Source organism: Cricetulus griseus, chromosome 3, assembly GCF_003668045.3.
Source record: "Cricetulus griseus strain 17A/GY chromosome 3, alternate assembly CriGri-PICRH-1.0, whole genome shotgun sequence".
NCBI lineage: Eukaryota > Metazoa > Chordata > Mammalia > Rodentia > Cricetidae > Cricetulus > Cricetulus griseus.
This window is the reverse complement of record NC_048596.1, coordinates 128882309-128899048: the sequence shown is the minus strand read 5'-3', so window position 1 is coordinate 128899048 and position 16740 is coordinate 128882309. Positions and strand designations below refer to the sequence as shown.

General features: G+C 43.3%; 1 protein-coding gene across 1 annotated transcript in view; it reads left to right on the top strand.

Annotated features, from left to right (window-relative positions):
* The window catches only part of Fam169b (family with sequence similarity 169 member B), an 84418-nt gene that overhangs the window by 42476 nt on the left and 25202 nt on the right, over positions 1 to 16740 (top strand). The window contains exon 5 of the mRNA XM_035442459.1: positions 8330 to 8507. Coding sequence (XP_035298350.1) covers positions 8330 to 8507 — 178 coding nt within the window. The remainder of the gene's footprint in view (positions 1 to 8329; positions 8508 to 16740) is intronic.

The window sequence follows — 16740 nt, the reverse complement described above, 5'->3', positions numbered from 1 at the left end:
CAATTATGAATCAATGAACACTTCTAGTTCACAAGCTCATGGAATCCCAGGTCTTTTTATGGGGGCTTGTGTTAATAAATTAAGACTGGATAGCACATACATTTATCAGGGAGACACTTTTGAATCCCCAACTGCCTGGAGAATGGATTCCTCTAAGTCCACGATGTCTGTCTCTGTGTATTCATTCTGTGGGCTGCCCTGGCAGTACCAAGTCTGGAATGCTTACACAACAAATTTTTCTTTGTCTCTGGATTCTGAAGGCTGGAGGTCAAGGAATATTTCTTTTGAGGCTCAGGAAATCTGTTGTTGGCTCTATCCCTGCTTCTGGTTGCTCTAGCAGTTCTTTGGCCTGAAGATGGCGCTGTTCATGTGTCTTCAACCTTGTCTTCTTTGGAAGCATTGTCAGCTGTGTTGAGAGTCCTCCTTTTGATAAGGACATCATTTGTGTTGGATCTTGGGAGATTAATGTACCATCATGGCCCAATCACCTATAAAAACCTGTTCTGAATAAGTTCCCATTCATGATGCTGGTGGGGATTTTGACATCTTTTGGGGGCACACCCATCCTGCCAGCAAGGAAAACAGGAACATGTGACCATTCACCAGACAGCTGACTACTGTTCAGTCTGCTTTCCCATCTCGAGTGCCTCTTGTACCTCAGTTTGTCAACTTTAATCTGTCCCATTTCTCTCCTGTGTTGGGAAGTTTTTCTGTTGAGTACATTCAGGTCATGGTTATCGATAGAAGACTTAGAAACGGATTGGTCTGCCCTGCATACTTGTTATCTCAGCTTCTTTACAGGGCTGGTCTAATTTAAGAGTCTTCGAGCTCTTTGTTGTGTCCTTGGAGGCACAGGCTTGAGTTATACATATCGAGTGAGGGATTTAGTTGGGTGTAAACTTTGGTGCCTCTAATGTCAGGCCTGGTACCTTTGAAGCGTTGTGGCGCAGTAGAGCAGTTGTAAAGTAGGGGCCAGGGATGGTGAGGTAAAGGCGGGCAGCAACAAGCAGCTTTTTAAGAGTGTGAGAGAGTAGGTGAACTTCAGATGGAGTGGGGCTAAGGGGGGGGGCAGGAATCGACCGAGAGAGCTGAATGTGTGCCCCATCACTGCTTGCTCATTTGGCTGCCAGATTTATTTAATTATGTAGTTGAGATAAAGATAGTGCTTCTATACCACCCTGATATGCTGTGTCTTTCCTTGATTGTCTAGAAAACCACTTGTTTCTTTCTGTGGGGTTCAGTAGGTGCCTAATGAAATGTCAACATTTGTTGGAATTCATTTGGAGAATGAGTTTATAATGTAGTTTATTCTATTAGACACCTGGAACACGAATGGCTCAGTGAGTAAGAACCCCTGTTTGGCAAGTGTAAGGACCTAAGTTGGAATCCCCAGCACCCATGTAAAAAGGCAGGTATGGCTGTATGTAGTCTACCTGTGAGGGAGGTGACAGGTAAACCCTGAGAGCTCCCTGGGTGGCCAGCTGAGACAAGATGGACAGCTTTCGCTTCAGTGAGAGACAATCCCAAGATAGTAAGTGTGACAGAGGAAGACACTCTAGCTCCTGTTGTGGCCTCTGTCCAGGTTTCCACGTTCACACACTCAAGTACATGCACCATACAAACACACCAACACACAGATTGAAAATTAAGTCCTGTTTTAAGCAAGTTTCATTGACAATGTGATTTGCATACCATAAATTTACTCTAAAAATGTACAATTCTGTGATGTTTTAGAGACTTAAATCAACTTCTCCACAGCATCTGTTTTTAGCTGAATGACTTTTGAGCATCTGGATAAACTACATTTTATTATCCATCAGCAGTTGATGGATATTGAGTAGTGTCCACTTCTTAGCTGTCATAGTCATTTTGGGTGACCTTTTATGAGGATGTAGACTTTGAGTTTTCTTGGATATATACCTAGAAGCATAATGGCTGGTCACATGGCATCTCTCTCATATTTTGAGGAACTTCCACGCTGTCTCTACAGTTACTGTACCAGCTGACTTTCCCACCAGCAGTGCCAGCATGTTTTAGTCTCCTTGTGCTTGGCAGCATGTCCTGTTGTCTGCTTCTTATACTCTCTATCTGTGGTCATTTGAATGGAAGTGTCCCCCATAGGCTCAGGTATTGGGACACTTGGTCCCCAGTTAGTTGTGCTATTTAGGGAGTTAATGGAACCATTAGGAGATGGAGCCTTGCTGAAGGAAAATATCACTGGGGGAGGGATTTGAGGTTTTAGAGACTTGCCCTACATCCTGTTCTCTCTCTGTCTGCCTCTTTCTCTCTCCTTCATGTCTTCCCCACCATGATGGACCCTGTCTCCCTGAAACCTTAGCCAAAATAACCATTTTGTCCTTAACTTTCTTCTGGTAATAGTATTTTATTACAGCAACATACGGGTAGCTTTTTCACCATTCTGCAGATGTGAAGTAGTACCCTATAGATGTGTTGATGGGCATTCCCTGACAGTGAAGGATACTGAGCATCTTTTCTTGCCCTTACTGACCATTTTTCTGTTCTCTCTCTGGGAGAATACCTGTTGTGACCCTTCCTTAGCCCATGTTTTGATTGTAATATTTGAATTTTTATTGTTACATTGTAAGAGTTTCCCACATATTCTCTGCGCAAGCCTTTTATTTTGCAATAAAAGAACCATCACATATTTGCTATTAAAAAAAAAAAACTAGAATGACTCTTTCCCCATTTTGTAAGTGGCCTGTAAAGTGGAATGCCATGGAGTCAGAACTAGATTGATAACAGATGGTTTATTAGGAAAATACTCACGAGACTGAGCCAGTCCAGGTTTACACCGGATGCCTGCTTGTCTGTTCAGCCAGGCAGGAGAGGGAAAAGAGGGCCGCATGCATGCATCTCGGATATTTAAAACCTTGCTACATCACTCTGACCAAATGGGTGTGGCCAGCACTTTCCCCTAAAATTCCCCTTTTAGTCTAAAGAGGATTTAAACTTGACAGTGTAAGTTATCTATAATTAACAATCATAAAGGTGAATTACAAGAAGTTATAATAATCTACTAATGTCACATATTAACTATGTCTATTCCAACTAAACCCTAAAGTCATCTGAAAGAGATGTCCAAGCTTGAATACCTCCTTCCAAACCTAACCTTAAACAATAAGAAACTAGCCCTAACTCGGTGTCAACAGTGGGGAAAGGGGGCATAGTATTCTCCAAGCTATGGGAAGCTGCTGAAATGGGACAATGACAGCCTCATGGGGTCCTGTGGGAAGAAAATGTTAGTGTAGTGAAAGTCTTGAATGGGTTATATCCAGTATGTGTTAGGTGGGAGATGCTAGGTTGAAGTCCTTATCTTGATTGAAGAAGTTCTTGTGTTGATTGGAGTCAGTACCGGAAGTTCTGGCCGGAGTGTCAGTTGAAATAAATCAAGTTGGATCCAGTGTGGCCCATTTTCTTTCCAGAGCATCCAGGGATTGCTGTCAGGCAGTTCTTCATTGGCTGTGTGGAACTCAAACATAAATGTTAGCAGAGAAATTTTTAAGGTTCAAGAGGAATGAAGACGCCTTGAAAAAAATGTGTTCAGGGTTACTTAGCTAGAGTTAAGCAAGAAGAGCAGTGATACCAGGCCCTGAAGATTCACAAAGAGGAAAAGCTGGACAGAGCCAACGAAGAGATTGCTCAGGTTCTCTCAAAGGCCAAGGTCGAGAGCTCTGTTCTCTATGCTGGATTCCTGAAGGAGCAGATGAAGGTGGAGTTCCTGGAGAGGGCCCTTCAGCAGAAGAGTCAAGAAATTGAAGAACTGACAAAAATCTGTGACGAGCTGATTGCAAAGCTGGGAAAGACTGACTGAGGTTCCTCCCGTGAGCTGTGCAGGTCTGAGTCTGGCTGTTTGTGTCCTGACCACAGATATCTTGCCTTATCTAGAAATACTCCCCCCTTTGCAGAGAAAAATAACTTTTAAAAAAGGACATGCCTGCTACTGCCTGTCGGCTTCACTGCCGCAACTGGAGCCTGGCCGGTGGGGAGAAGTGATGCGGTAGCCGAGCCCTGCTGAGTCCGTCTGTCCATCCAGGCTGTCGTTTCCATTAGATGGGCTGGGATGCTGGGTCTGGTGTGTGCTTCTCCATCTTCAGTTCATCTTGCTGTTAACTTTACTTTTCCCAAGTTTGTGAAATTTCTAGTTTTGTGGCAACTGTGTAGGATCATCTTCCTAGCACATATTTGATATTTTTATGAACTGGTTAATCTTTTAAATTTTAATATCAGCAGTTTTATCGAAGGAGACAGTTTGGCCTATTGTTACCAACAGTTTATCGATGAGGCTCTAAGAGTTCCCTTTTATTTTATTTACAGACTTACTTTTACACCCCCCCCCCAACATATTCAGGGAGGAGCATAGTTATGTAAATCAATGTAGATCTCTTCTTTGGAAACAGAACTCTAGGTCTAAAAGCCAGCTTTAGACTTTGCTAGAGTGCTTCCTATACACAAAGCCCTGGGCTTGATCCCCAGAACTACAAGAACTGGATATTGTAGGGCATACCTGTAATCTCAACATTCCAGAAGTGGAGGCAGGAGGATCGGAAGTTCAAGGTCATCCTTGACTGCATAGCCAGGTGGAGACCAGCATGGGCTACATGAGATCACCTTTCAGAAAAGGGGTGAGTGGAAGCAGAGTGACATCTTAGCTATTGGGAGGCTAGGGCAGGAAAATCACTCAGACCCGGAGTTTAAGGACAGCACAGCACTAGGCAAAATAGACCTTTTCTCAGAAATCAAACATCCAAACTAAAACTTGAGTTGGGGTGGGTGGGGAGATTGGGGGTAGGAAGATGAGGGATGCAGGTTTTATGTCCACGGAACACTTGGCTGTGCTATTTGTTGTCCCTGTATTTGGACACCCCAGATCCCAGCATGGATCTTTGTGTTCCTACTGAAAGTAGCCTCTTCCATCTCCGTGAGCAGCAGCGTGGGCCTCCCTCAGAGCTGGCGTCTGACGGATGTGTCCACCTGGGGGCAGTTAGCCTCAAAACCAAAATCAGCTGTTGTTATCTATTTGAAATACACCCAAAGGGGACTTGGGAAAGGGTCAGATGATCTTGTTAAAGGATGCCTAAGGACCAGTTAGAGGGTGAAGGACGGGTTTTCTGTGTTTACAAGCATGACCTCTCAGAAGAGTTTCCAGCAGCTGACGATGGAGAAGGAGCAGGCCCTGGCTGACCTCAACTCTGTGGAAAGGTCCCTTTCTGATCTCTTCAGGAGATAGGAGAACCTGAAAGGCGTGGTCAGCATTTCCCTCTACAGGCCTGTTTAGAAAAAATTGATCTGGATTCAGTGGACACGATAGACGCTATTATAGATGTTCTGCCAAGGTCTCCTCCAGAGAATTAATGCTGCCTTGAGATTCAGCCAGGGGCCGTGATGTAACTGTGTGTGCTGTTGTCCTAGCTCCTTTGTCACAGGTGGACCCAGTGACTATTTGGTGCTAAGAAGACTGATTTTCTCCTTATAAAGTTCCAGAATGAGAGTGGTTGCTTTTCTCACTTCCCATCTCTTCCAAGTTTAGATTGGGAGCTCACTCCCAATTTTCTGAGAGTGTGCTATTGTGTATATGTTTATGTTCTGAACAGAAAGAACCTAACTGCATTGGGACATTCTACCCCCTCCATGTACTTCACTGGGACATTTTACCCCCCACTCCCACCCCCACCCCGCAGCCATATCCTCCCACCCTCATACATGGGTATTTCCTTCTGTTCTTTTTAAGAATTTGTCTTTACTTTTTTTAAAATCAGGTTTTGTTTCTTAGCCACTTATTTTTTTCACACATTACTAGAAAAATCCCCTTTAATGCGCTCACTGTTAATGCAATTAGTGGGCCCAGTGATGGCTTAGAAATGGATCTTAGTTTTATGCTTTTGGAAATACTTCTAAGTCAACATGGCATGTCACAAATTTTTTCTTCCTGTAATGGAATTGGACAAATTAACTACACTCCCTTTTCCTCCTTTTTTTCTCTTGCCAGTGTTTGATTGGGTGTTTCCCCTCTGCCACATGCCGTCTGCTTCCCCACTCTAGTTTCCCAGGTTGAAAAATACCGCCTCCCACATGATACCCATTAGCTCTTGAGGCCAGCTAGTTCTTAAAGTTGAATTTCATCTGGCTGCCACTGTCTGAGATAGAAAGTGAACCAGTTAGATCCACACACGGCTTTTCCTCTTCAAAGAGCTGGCTCTGGATGAAGGTGACATACTTTACATCCTGTGCCGTCGAGGAAGTATGTGGACACTGGACACTTTGTGCAGGATGCCATGGCAAGCTGCCTTATTATTAGTAAGCATTAATAAGCAGACAGTGGGCTGGTGAGATGGCTCATTGGGAAAAAGTGCTTGCCATGAGCCTGACAATCTAAGTTTGATTCCCCCAACCCTTGTTAAGGTGGAAGGAGAGAACTGATTCTACATAGTTTTCCTGTGACCTCTACGAGTGTATCATGTGTTTACACATATATATCATGTGCTAACATGCATGAATGAGTGTGTGTGTGTGTGTGTGTGTGTGTGTGTGTGTGTGTGTGTGAGAGAGAGAGAGAGAGAGTAAGGGAGAGAGCACATACACATACAATAGCGACAGATGTGTTTTAGAGCACACTCAAGGGATCTTATCTCCTGATTGAATCTCAAAGAAGAATAAATGGTGAGGTCTCCCAGGAAATGCAGGCTGAGAGCCCACAGATACAGATGATAGTGATGATGTTAGGAGGGCAGTAATTTTGGGATCTATTAGACCTAAAACTAGGAGGCTGGGTATATATGGCTTATTTGGTTTGGTAAAGCGCTTGCCATGCAGGTGCGAGGACCTGAATTCAATTCCCAGAACCCACATAAAGAAGTTGGACATGGTGGCACATGCTTGTAATCCCAGAGCAGGGGACACAGAGACAGAGGGATCCCTGAGGTTCACTGGCCAGCTAGCCTAGCCTGTTTGGTGCATTCCAGTTTCAGTGAGAGATCCTGGCTCAAAAATTAAAGTGGACAGCACCTGAAGAATGATACCTGATGCTGACTTCCAACACACACACACACACACACACACACACACACACACACACAACCCATCATATATATGCATCCCTATATGAACAGTAACATGCATAAATGAGTAAAATTGACTGTACAGCCATGCACTGATGTTTTCGATGAGTGCTCCCATTCCCAAAGTCTCAGGTCTGATAGATGAGACAGCAGAAGGGAGTTAGCTTCTGTCTGGGCTTGAGCAGGTGTGCTGTTTGGGATGGAGGAGCCTTGGCCTGTTACTCCAGCCTATTTCTGAGCTAGCCCTAGCCCAGCTGTCTCAAGTTGTCTTTGGAATGAGACAGTAAAATTGATGCATGCACTCACTTAACCTCTTGGAGCTTCAGTTTCTGCACCTGTAAGCCAGTCCCCTCCCCACCCCCCAGCAGATGAAAATCAAGTGACAACACGTGGGGAGGAGTCACAGCTTCGGGGGTGAGGTGGATCCGTGCACACACATGCCCACACATGCCCCACAATGGCTGTCATATAGCGGAGTTGTAGGATAAAACCCAGCACTGTAATACAGTCATTGTGTGAATAGCTGGCTGCTCTCACCCTCTGCATCAGATTATATCAGTTACCTGTGCTGCCTGGACGGATGTTTGTAGGATTAACAGATCATACCCTGGCTGTGTAGCCAGACATGGTCAGGTGGCCATGTCTCTTATGAGTCTGGAAGAGAGACCCTGATTTCAGCCACACAATCACCCTTTCATAGTCAGAATCACAGTCAGGAACTTGTTGCCATTTTGGCTTGTGTGAGAGAAGGCTTCTAACTGGGTGGGAACATCTTTGGTCACAGGGATGACTCCGCTATGGGCAGGAGGGTTCTATTATGTTGCTTAGTTCGAGGTGGGCCTTGAGTCCCTGGGGGGGGGGTGTTAGGACTCTAGCACGTACTTGAAATCAGTGGCTTTTGCTGTGGCTATTGACCTACACTCCCCCCCCCCCCCCAAGTCGAGGATGTCAGCACTGTACAAATGGCAGATTAGGTTTATTTCAGGACACAGCCAGTCATCTCTTGGAATGGCTGACCTGGCCTTCCTGTTCTGTTACACTCAGTTGGTCACACTCTGTGGGTCATAGTCCACGTCTGTGGCTTGGAGTCTTCCCAGGCACTTCACTCCACACTGTCTTGTGATAAATCAGTGGTACTGAGACCCCATCACCCCTGACCCCGCCTCACCTGGCCCAGCCAGGAGCTCCTTTTCCTGTTTGGTCTCACTTGGTGGCAGCTGTTCTTTTTTTTTTTTTTCTTTTTTCTTTTTAAGGTTCAGTCCTTCGGGGAAAGGATTGTACTTTTTCTTCTCAACACCATTGTTTTTGGAAGACTGGAGAGAAATCTGGATGATGATGACATGTTTTTCTTACCTCACCCTGCGAAAGAACAAGCTAAGATTCTGTGGAGAGATGGAGCAGCAGTTGGATTTTACTCAATCAAAAGGAAAGGTGAGGGATACATAGTTTCTGAGGCGCAGGGTGGCATGTGGCCCCTTGGGTGTGTGTCTCTCTCGGCAGCCCCTCAGCATGAGCATTGTGTGGACTCTTGTGGCTCAGGAAGCACAGCTAATTAAACTTTTGTGTAAATAAGCCCAAAGCATGGATTTCATTTTCACATCTCTGTAAGCATTCTCCTTGGTTCCCAGGAAGAGCCGTGTGGCCCTATGACAGCAAACAGTTTGTGTGCCTGCAGCCTAATACTTTTCCTTTTCCTTAATGTTAACAGTCAGCCGTCAGGAAAAATACTATTGCTAACAGCTGATGCGTGTTCAGGAAGCATTCTAGATGCCAAGACTTACAGACATTACCTCAGAAGACAAGACAGTGAATTGGCTATGGAAACAGGCTTAGGTTAGACAACAGCAGCTTCCTTCTAGGGACCTTGGCAAGCAGTAGGTGTTCAACTGTCGGGGTGAAGGTGTCTGTCTGTCCTTTCAGGTAGTCGTTTTCTTTAATAGTTTCTTCAGCCTTTAAAGGCTGCCACCATCTGACCCAGATGGTTCCACCATCACCACCACTTGCTTTTTATGAAGATATGCATTTTAAAGATTACTTAAGAAATTACACGTATTTATTTGGCAGCAGTGGGGTGGGGTAACACAGGTGAGGAGTTCAGAGGACAACTTTCCCTGCCTGATCCACGTGGATCAAACTTGAGCCATCAGGCTTGGCTGGGAAAACTCTGAGCAAGCTCACTGGCTAGGAAGTTACCAACTTTAGCAACAATTACATTTCCCAGAAAACCCCTGTGGGTGTGCTATTTTTGGAGGTAAGTGTTCTTGGGAGATAAAGAGACTGATTTTTGTTTTGAGACATGTTCATATTGTCTGTGTGTGTGTGTGTGTGTGTGTGTGTGTGTGTCCTCCTTGCCCAGGAATGAAGTCCTTCCTTTGCTCCTCCCCCTCTTGCCTCCCATCTTTCTATTGTCACATGACCAGATTCTCATGCCCTGTCGGTTGGTTAAATGTCTGCTGAGGTCAGTTCTAGGCACTTTGGCTCATGGCTGTGGCAGTAACTTCCCTCTTGATGGTCATACTAGCCCTGTGATTATAACATGTCTTTATGCCTTTTTCAAGTGTTACAGTCCTGATTTATTAACTAATGGGCCTGGAGAATAATTAAGGTGAAGGGGAAGTGTTTATAATTCATCTTTCCTGAAACATGACGCTGTCTTCATAACTCTGTAAGAGAATCACGTGAACCCTGAATGACTCTCCTTGTAGGTCTTTAGGCGTCCTGGGTCTCCTGGCAGAGCCAGGTCATACATAGAGTCCTGGTTAGGCACTGACTGGTTAATGAAATGTTGGATTAAAGGAGCTTGTCTTTATTGGATGAGGAACTCAGGTTGGTGAATTTCCTTAAAGTGTTGATATGTTGGCATAAGTTAACAGGTTTCTTTTTTAAAAAAAAATGCATAGAAAACTCACACAATCCACCTGGGCTCACAATGGCTCACAGAAACTGAACCCACAACCAAGAAGAATGCATGGGATTGACTTAGGCCCTCTGCATATGTTACAGTTGTGTAGCTTTGATGGGGAAGGTCCTTCTGTATGCTGTGAATATATGTTTCTCTTATTAGTTGATGAATAAATGCTGACTGGCCAGTAGCCAGGCAGCAAGTATAGGCAGGGCTTCCGCACTAGGAGAATTCTGGGAAGAGGAAAGACAAGAGGGTGAGTCACAAGAGAGATGCCATGTAGCCGCCAAAGGAGTAACATGCCAGAGCATTACAGGTAAGCCATAGCCTCCTGGCAATACATAGTTTAATAGAAATGGGTTAATAATTAAGAGAGAGCTAGCCAATAAGAAGCCTACGGTAGCATGGACCCTGGACACCTACATGGCTGCAGGTGGCAGCCCAGACACTGGGCATCCTTGTGGCTTTTGGTGGCAACACGTTCACAGATGTCAACACAGACTCTGGCTATATGGTAGGACCACAGACCCAGACATGGTCCTTGGCAGCAGCCTAGGCTTGGAAATCATCATGGCAAGCAGGCCACAAACATCAGCCTGTTCTTCATTGCCTCTCCATCTTCCATTCTTCCTCCTTCCACAGCACATGAACCTTTCCCCTTTGCTTTCTCTCCCATTTCTCCATCACACATTTGCTCACCATAATGGCACCCACAGCTCACGGATGTCTTCCCGCCAGTCCAAGCCTTGAGGACCCAGGCTGGCCTGCTGGTGGCTTCCACCTCCTGAGCGCAATTGTATGATATTCTTCAGGTGTCCTTGAATTTTATTGAATTGTTGTATCTGTTTATCAGAGAAATTAGCTTATAGTTTACTTGTTTTGTCATGTCCTTATCTTGTTTGGGCATTATCAGAGGTTCTCAACCTTCCTATTGCTGTGACTCTTTAATACAAGTTCTTCATGTAAGGGTAGCTCCCATAAAATTATTTTTATTGCTACTTCCTAACTGTAATTTTACTAGTTATGAATTGTAATGTGAATATCTGATATATGACCCTTGTGAAAGGGTTAGCCAAACCCTCCAAAGGGGTCGAGACCCACAGGTTGAAAACCCCTGCATTAGGGTAATGTTAGTTTTTATAGAAACAGTTTGATTATTTTTTCCTTTATTTTTAAAAAGAGATTTATGTGTGTGTGTGAGCAGTTGCATACATAAATGTAAATGTACCACACATGCATGCATGCATGCCTGGTGCCCATGGGAATCAGAAGATGGCGTCTTGGAACTCTCTGTAGACCAGGTTGTCCTCAAACGCACAGAGATCCTCCTGCATCTGCCTCCCACGTGCTGGAGTTTAAGGCACGCACCACCACGCCTGGCCTGTGCTATTCTCTTAATCACTGAACCATCATCTCTCTTGCCGGCTTCCCTTTCTATTTTACGAAACAGTTTGGAAAACATTGTTGTCTGGCCTTCTTTAAAGGGTTGGCAGAATTCGGCAGTGAGTTCATCTGGTCTTGAGCTTTTCTTTGTAGGCACGCTTCTTGTTACTGCTTCAATCCCATTGCTTCTTAATGCATCTGTTCAAGTTTTGATTTGCTCTTGATTTAACTTTGGTCCAGCATGTATGTCTAGGAATTTAACTATTTCTTCTAGGTTTTCCAGTTTTCTAGGATGTATGTTTTCAAAGTAGTCCCTAATGGCTCCCTGGTTTTGTTGAAGTCTATAGTGATCCCCTTTTCATCTCAACCTTTATTAATGTGGGTTCCTGCCCCCCCCTCGGTGTGTGTGTGTGTGTGTGTGTGTGTGTGTGTGTGTGTGTGTGTGTGTGTGTGTGTGTGTCTGCGCATCTGCACCCCCTCCCATTCATTTGGTCACAGGCTTGTCAGTCTTGTTTACTTTGTGTGACCGATGTTCTCTTAGACTCCATTTCATTGCTTTCTGTCAGGGTCTGCTATGATTTATTGCTGTCCACTCTATTTAGGTTTTTTTTTTTTTTCTGGAACATTGAGGAACATCACCAGATCACTTAGTTGAAATCTTTCTGATTGTTTATTAGAAACACTCAGATCTCCCAAATTTCATTTTCAGATTGTCTTAGCTGTATCCCAAAGGTTCTGGTGAACTCTGATGAAGAGAATTGTGAATTTTCCTCACTGATTTCCCATTGGTCACTCAAGGGGATATTGTTCCACCTCTATGTTTTTGTGTAGTTTTCCTATTCCCAATTTCTATTTTCTTGAGCAATGATCTGGTAAGGTACAAGACATTATTCAGATCCTTTTGTATTGGTGAGATTTGATTTGTAGCTGGAATGTCTGTCTTATCCATGTACTGAGATAAATATGGCTGTGTATCTTTTGGATGGAATATTATCTAAATGTCAGGCGAGTTATTTGCTCTGTTCTGTGGTTTAACTTTGAGTTTTCTTTTCATTTGTTTATTTTTTTGTTTTTACATCCCAAATCAAACTTCACCCTTCCTCTCCTCTTCCCAGTCCCTCCCCCTTCAACTCTGAGTTTTCTTTGCTGACTTTCCAGTTAGATGCCTATGTAAAGATGAGCATAGGGTATTGAAATCACTCACTGATATTGATAGTTTCAGGGACCCGTCTGACCTCTTATGTCTATTAGTATTTGTATACTGAAATTGTGAGCACTAACATTTAGTGCCATATTTACAATTATTATAACTTCTTGGCAGATTGTTCCCTTTATTACTATGTAGTGACATTCTTGAAATGTATTTTCATGATTTTTGAGAAATGGTCTCATGTGCCCAGGATAGCTTTGAGCTCCCAATGTAGCTGAGGGTGACCTTGAACCTCAGGTATTCCTTTTCCCTAGTGCTGGGATTATAGACACCTACCATCACGTCTGATCAATGTAGTACTTGGGAGTGATCCCAGTGCATGCTGGGCAAGCATTATGCCAACTTAGCTGAATCCTCATCCCTGAAGTCTAGTTTTTATCAGATACCAGAATAGCTGTGGCAGTTTGTTCTCAACTTCTGCTCACTTGATAGATTGTTTTCCATTCTTTGACTTTGTCTGTAGATATTTTTACCAGAGAGTGGTGTTTCTTGAAGACAACAGATGCTTGGATCTTGGTTTTTAATCTAGTTGGCCAATCTGTGTCTCTTTCTTGTTGACTTAAGGTCATTTACATTTAAAGTTATTAATAGCGGTGTTTCCTGATTTCTGTACTTCTTCTGTTGGTCACATTGCTATTTGTTTTTCCTTTCTTCCCTGTTTGTATTAGGAGTTTGCTAGTTTATTGTGGTGGACATGATACACTCCTTTCTAGCTCTCCTTTGTTGACCTATTCCTCTCATGAAGTTTATTCTTTCTTGTGTTCTTGTGATGCAGATTTTTTTTCCTCATGTTTTCTATGATGCTATTGAGTGACCATGAACTACTTTGGGTGTGGGTTTGTCTCAGAATGTCCTTATTATTCTATCAACTTTTAAAGATAGCTTTGCTGGATTTAGCAATCTTGAATGGCAATTATTTATTTTCAGTTCTTAAAATATATTACCCCTTGCTTCCCTGGCTTTTAGTATTGCTGACAAGACACCTGGTATTTATCCAGACATATTTGTCTTTGTAGGTAGCTTGGCATCTCTCCTGAAGAGCTTTCAATCTTGCTTTATGACTACATGTTGGGGGAGATTTTTTTCATGCCATGTTTCTTTGGGGTTCTAAATGCCTCTTGTGTTTGGATGTATATTTCTGCTATAATTTCACTCCATGCTTTTAGTGTTTCTTCGAGCTCCTCCTTCTATCTTTGCATTCTTTGTTTGTTTTTGTTTTTTTGAGACAGTGTTTCTCTGTGTAGCTTTGGATCCTGTCCTGGAATTCACTCTGTATACCAGGCTGGCCTTGAACTCACAGAGATCCTTCTGCCTCTGCCTCCATGTCTGGTTTATATCTATTAATTGATTGCACATTTTCTTCATTAATTTCATGAATTAATCTAATTACCTTAATTGAATATATTTGTAAAAATTATTTAAAGCCTTCCCCCAAATGTTTCTTTTTAAGTCAGTTATGTTGAATAACTACTTTTCTTAAGTATGGGTCACATTTTCCAGTTTCTTTGTTTAGTAATTTTTTTTTCTGCTGCAAACCAGTCATTGAAAATGTATTGTGGAGCCTGGAGAGATATCTCAGTGGTTAAAAGCATATACTACTTTTGCAGAGGACCTGAGTTCATTTCCCAGCACCCACATCATGTGGCTTATAGCCACCTAAAATTCAGCTCCAGGAGAATGGGATGCCTGTGGCCTCTATGGACACCTGCTTCATGTACATATACCCAAACATAGACACACCCACACCCACACCCACACACACACTCTTCAAAAATAATGTTAGAAAAGAAAATATATTATACAAGTTGTCTTTGTGCTTCTTGAAGACCTGTTTCAGGGTTCATTTTAGGAGACGTTTAACCTGCTGAGATTCACACTGGAAACTTTGTCTCCTCCGTGTTATGCAGCTGTTGACATCTGTCTTTATGGCTTCCTATGGCTGCTGCTTTAGTCTGAACTTGTCAAGTTCTTCCCTTTGCCTAGTGGTCAAAGGTGTGGTACAGATGTGGCTATACTCCTGCTATGGTTTCTGGGCTTTTGCTACTTTGGAGTACTGTGCTCTGATCCTTCAAACTGAATATGCTTCACCCTTAGTTAAGAAAAGTACCATAAAGCTAGGTACAGTGGCTCATGCCAGCAATCATCACACACAGGAGGCTGAGGGATGATTGCTAAAAGTTTGAGGCCAGCTTGGGCAATTTGGCAATGCAGTGTCTCAACAAAACAAAACAAAACAAAACAAAACAAAACAGACCTTTTAGAAGTCCCATATATCTCTGAAGACCAGGCGTCCAACATGGAGATTCTTGGAGGCCAGTGTCACCACATCCAGACCACAGCATCACTAATGAATAATACCTGGGTTTAGCCAGCTATCCTAAGGGAGTTCCAAATTTGGGAAGAGTCACTGATGGTTCTCCATCTTGGCTTGTCATGGGGGTCATATAATGTTAGATTTTAGGATGTTGACACAGCCATGTTGTGCTTCTCAAACTTCTCAGTAGCACAGTTTCTCCTCATTAGTTTTGGGCCATGTGTTCAGAACCTCTTAATTTAGCTTAGGTACCCCTGGAAGTTAGAATTTTATTGTGTGAACAAAATAAAACAAACTCATTCTCTGAAGGGGACCAGGGGTCCAGTTCTGATGGCTGAAGGCTGTGCAGATGGCCCTGACATCATGTTGATTTAGCTTTGAGTTTTTGACTCTATGATGGTGGGATAATGATATACATTTATTAACATATATTAATATGTATATATTCAGTGGAAACTACACTTTGAACTTTGGTCTTTTTCTGGATGAAGTGATATATGGCTCATTATATTACTCTCCTACCAATGTTTCAATGAAGCATGCCTGCCTTGAGCTTCCTGCAAGGTTATTGTGCTGTTTGGCAGGCTAGGTGCATTGAATGTCTTTTCAGGTCTCTCTGTGTCTCTGTCTGTCTGTCTGTCTGTCTGTCTGTGTGTCTGTCTGTCTGTCTGTCTGTGTGTCTGTGTGTCTGTCTGTCTGTCTGTCTGTCTGTCTCTCTCTCTCTCTCTGTCTCTGTCTGTCTGTCTGTCTGTCTGTCTGTCTGTCTGTCTGTCTCTCTCTCTCTCTCTCTCTCTCTCTCTCTCTCTCTCTCTCACACACACACACACACACACACACACTTTTAATATAATTTAAAAGATGAACAAAAAAAAAATTCTGGGATTTATAGTCCTGCCCATTTTAACCCTTGTGTAAGTTATAGTCAAAATGAAACAAGCCATGATTCCCAACTGACCTCACCTGCCCCCACTTAGCATCATTCCTCCAGGGTTAGCCCCACCCCCATCCTTGTCACTCATGTCCTGACAACCTCTGGTTATTTTCTCACCACTGTAGTTTTTGAGTTCTGTGTTTTTAAGATCGTGGGCTTGTGTATCATTTACCTTTTTGAGACTGAGATCTTCTGTTCAGCATCACACCTCTGAGCATCACACTTTTGAGATTTGTCTCAGCCAACATGTGGATAATAGATTGCGCCTCTTTATTGCTAAGGAGCATATTCAGTTTTCCAGCAAACAAGTGCCTCTGTGCAGAATGAATTGGGTGTTTTCAGGCGGACTTTTCTTTGGGAGCCGTTTGCCGTTAGGCTGATTTGCATCTCTCAGTTGGTTCGATGATTCTGTGATTGGTTTTCTTACAACATAGTGACACTTCAGTCATTTCACTATTTCATGGTGGAATTTCCCTTAAATAATAAAAATGAGTGGGTTTTACTTTAACCTTTACTTTCAAACCACCAGCCCACAAGATTGTTAGCATTCAAGGGAAGAAACTACTATACTGGGGGGTAGAGCATAGATCAATTTAAGACAGAACTTGTATTATACACGTGTAAAAAGCTACAAAGAATAAACTTGCATTCCAGATCCCTAAAAACCCAGCAAGAATGAAAGCCATAAAACAGGAGTGGCGACTACAAATATTAAATGGTGTGATTAGGAACTTGGACAAGCATGTGACTTGGGATGGCCATGAAACTGGCCTCGCCTTAGCACTGTTTGTGGCTGAGGCTTCCTACTTACACCTTCTCAAGACATTCAGGGTCACTGTCACCTCCTGCACTGTTGCCCTGTGAAGAAAGAGTCCCTTGTGCTAACTTGTGGTCTTTTGGGGTCATCACTCCCCCCCCATAAAG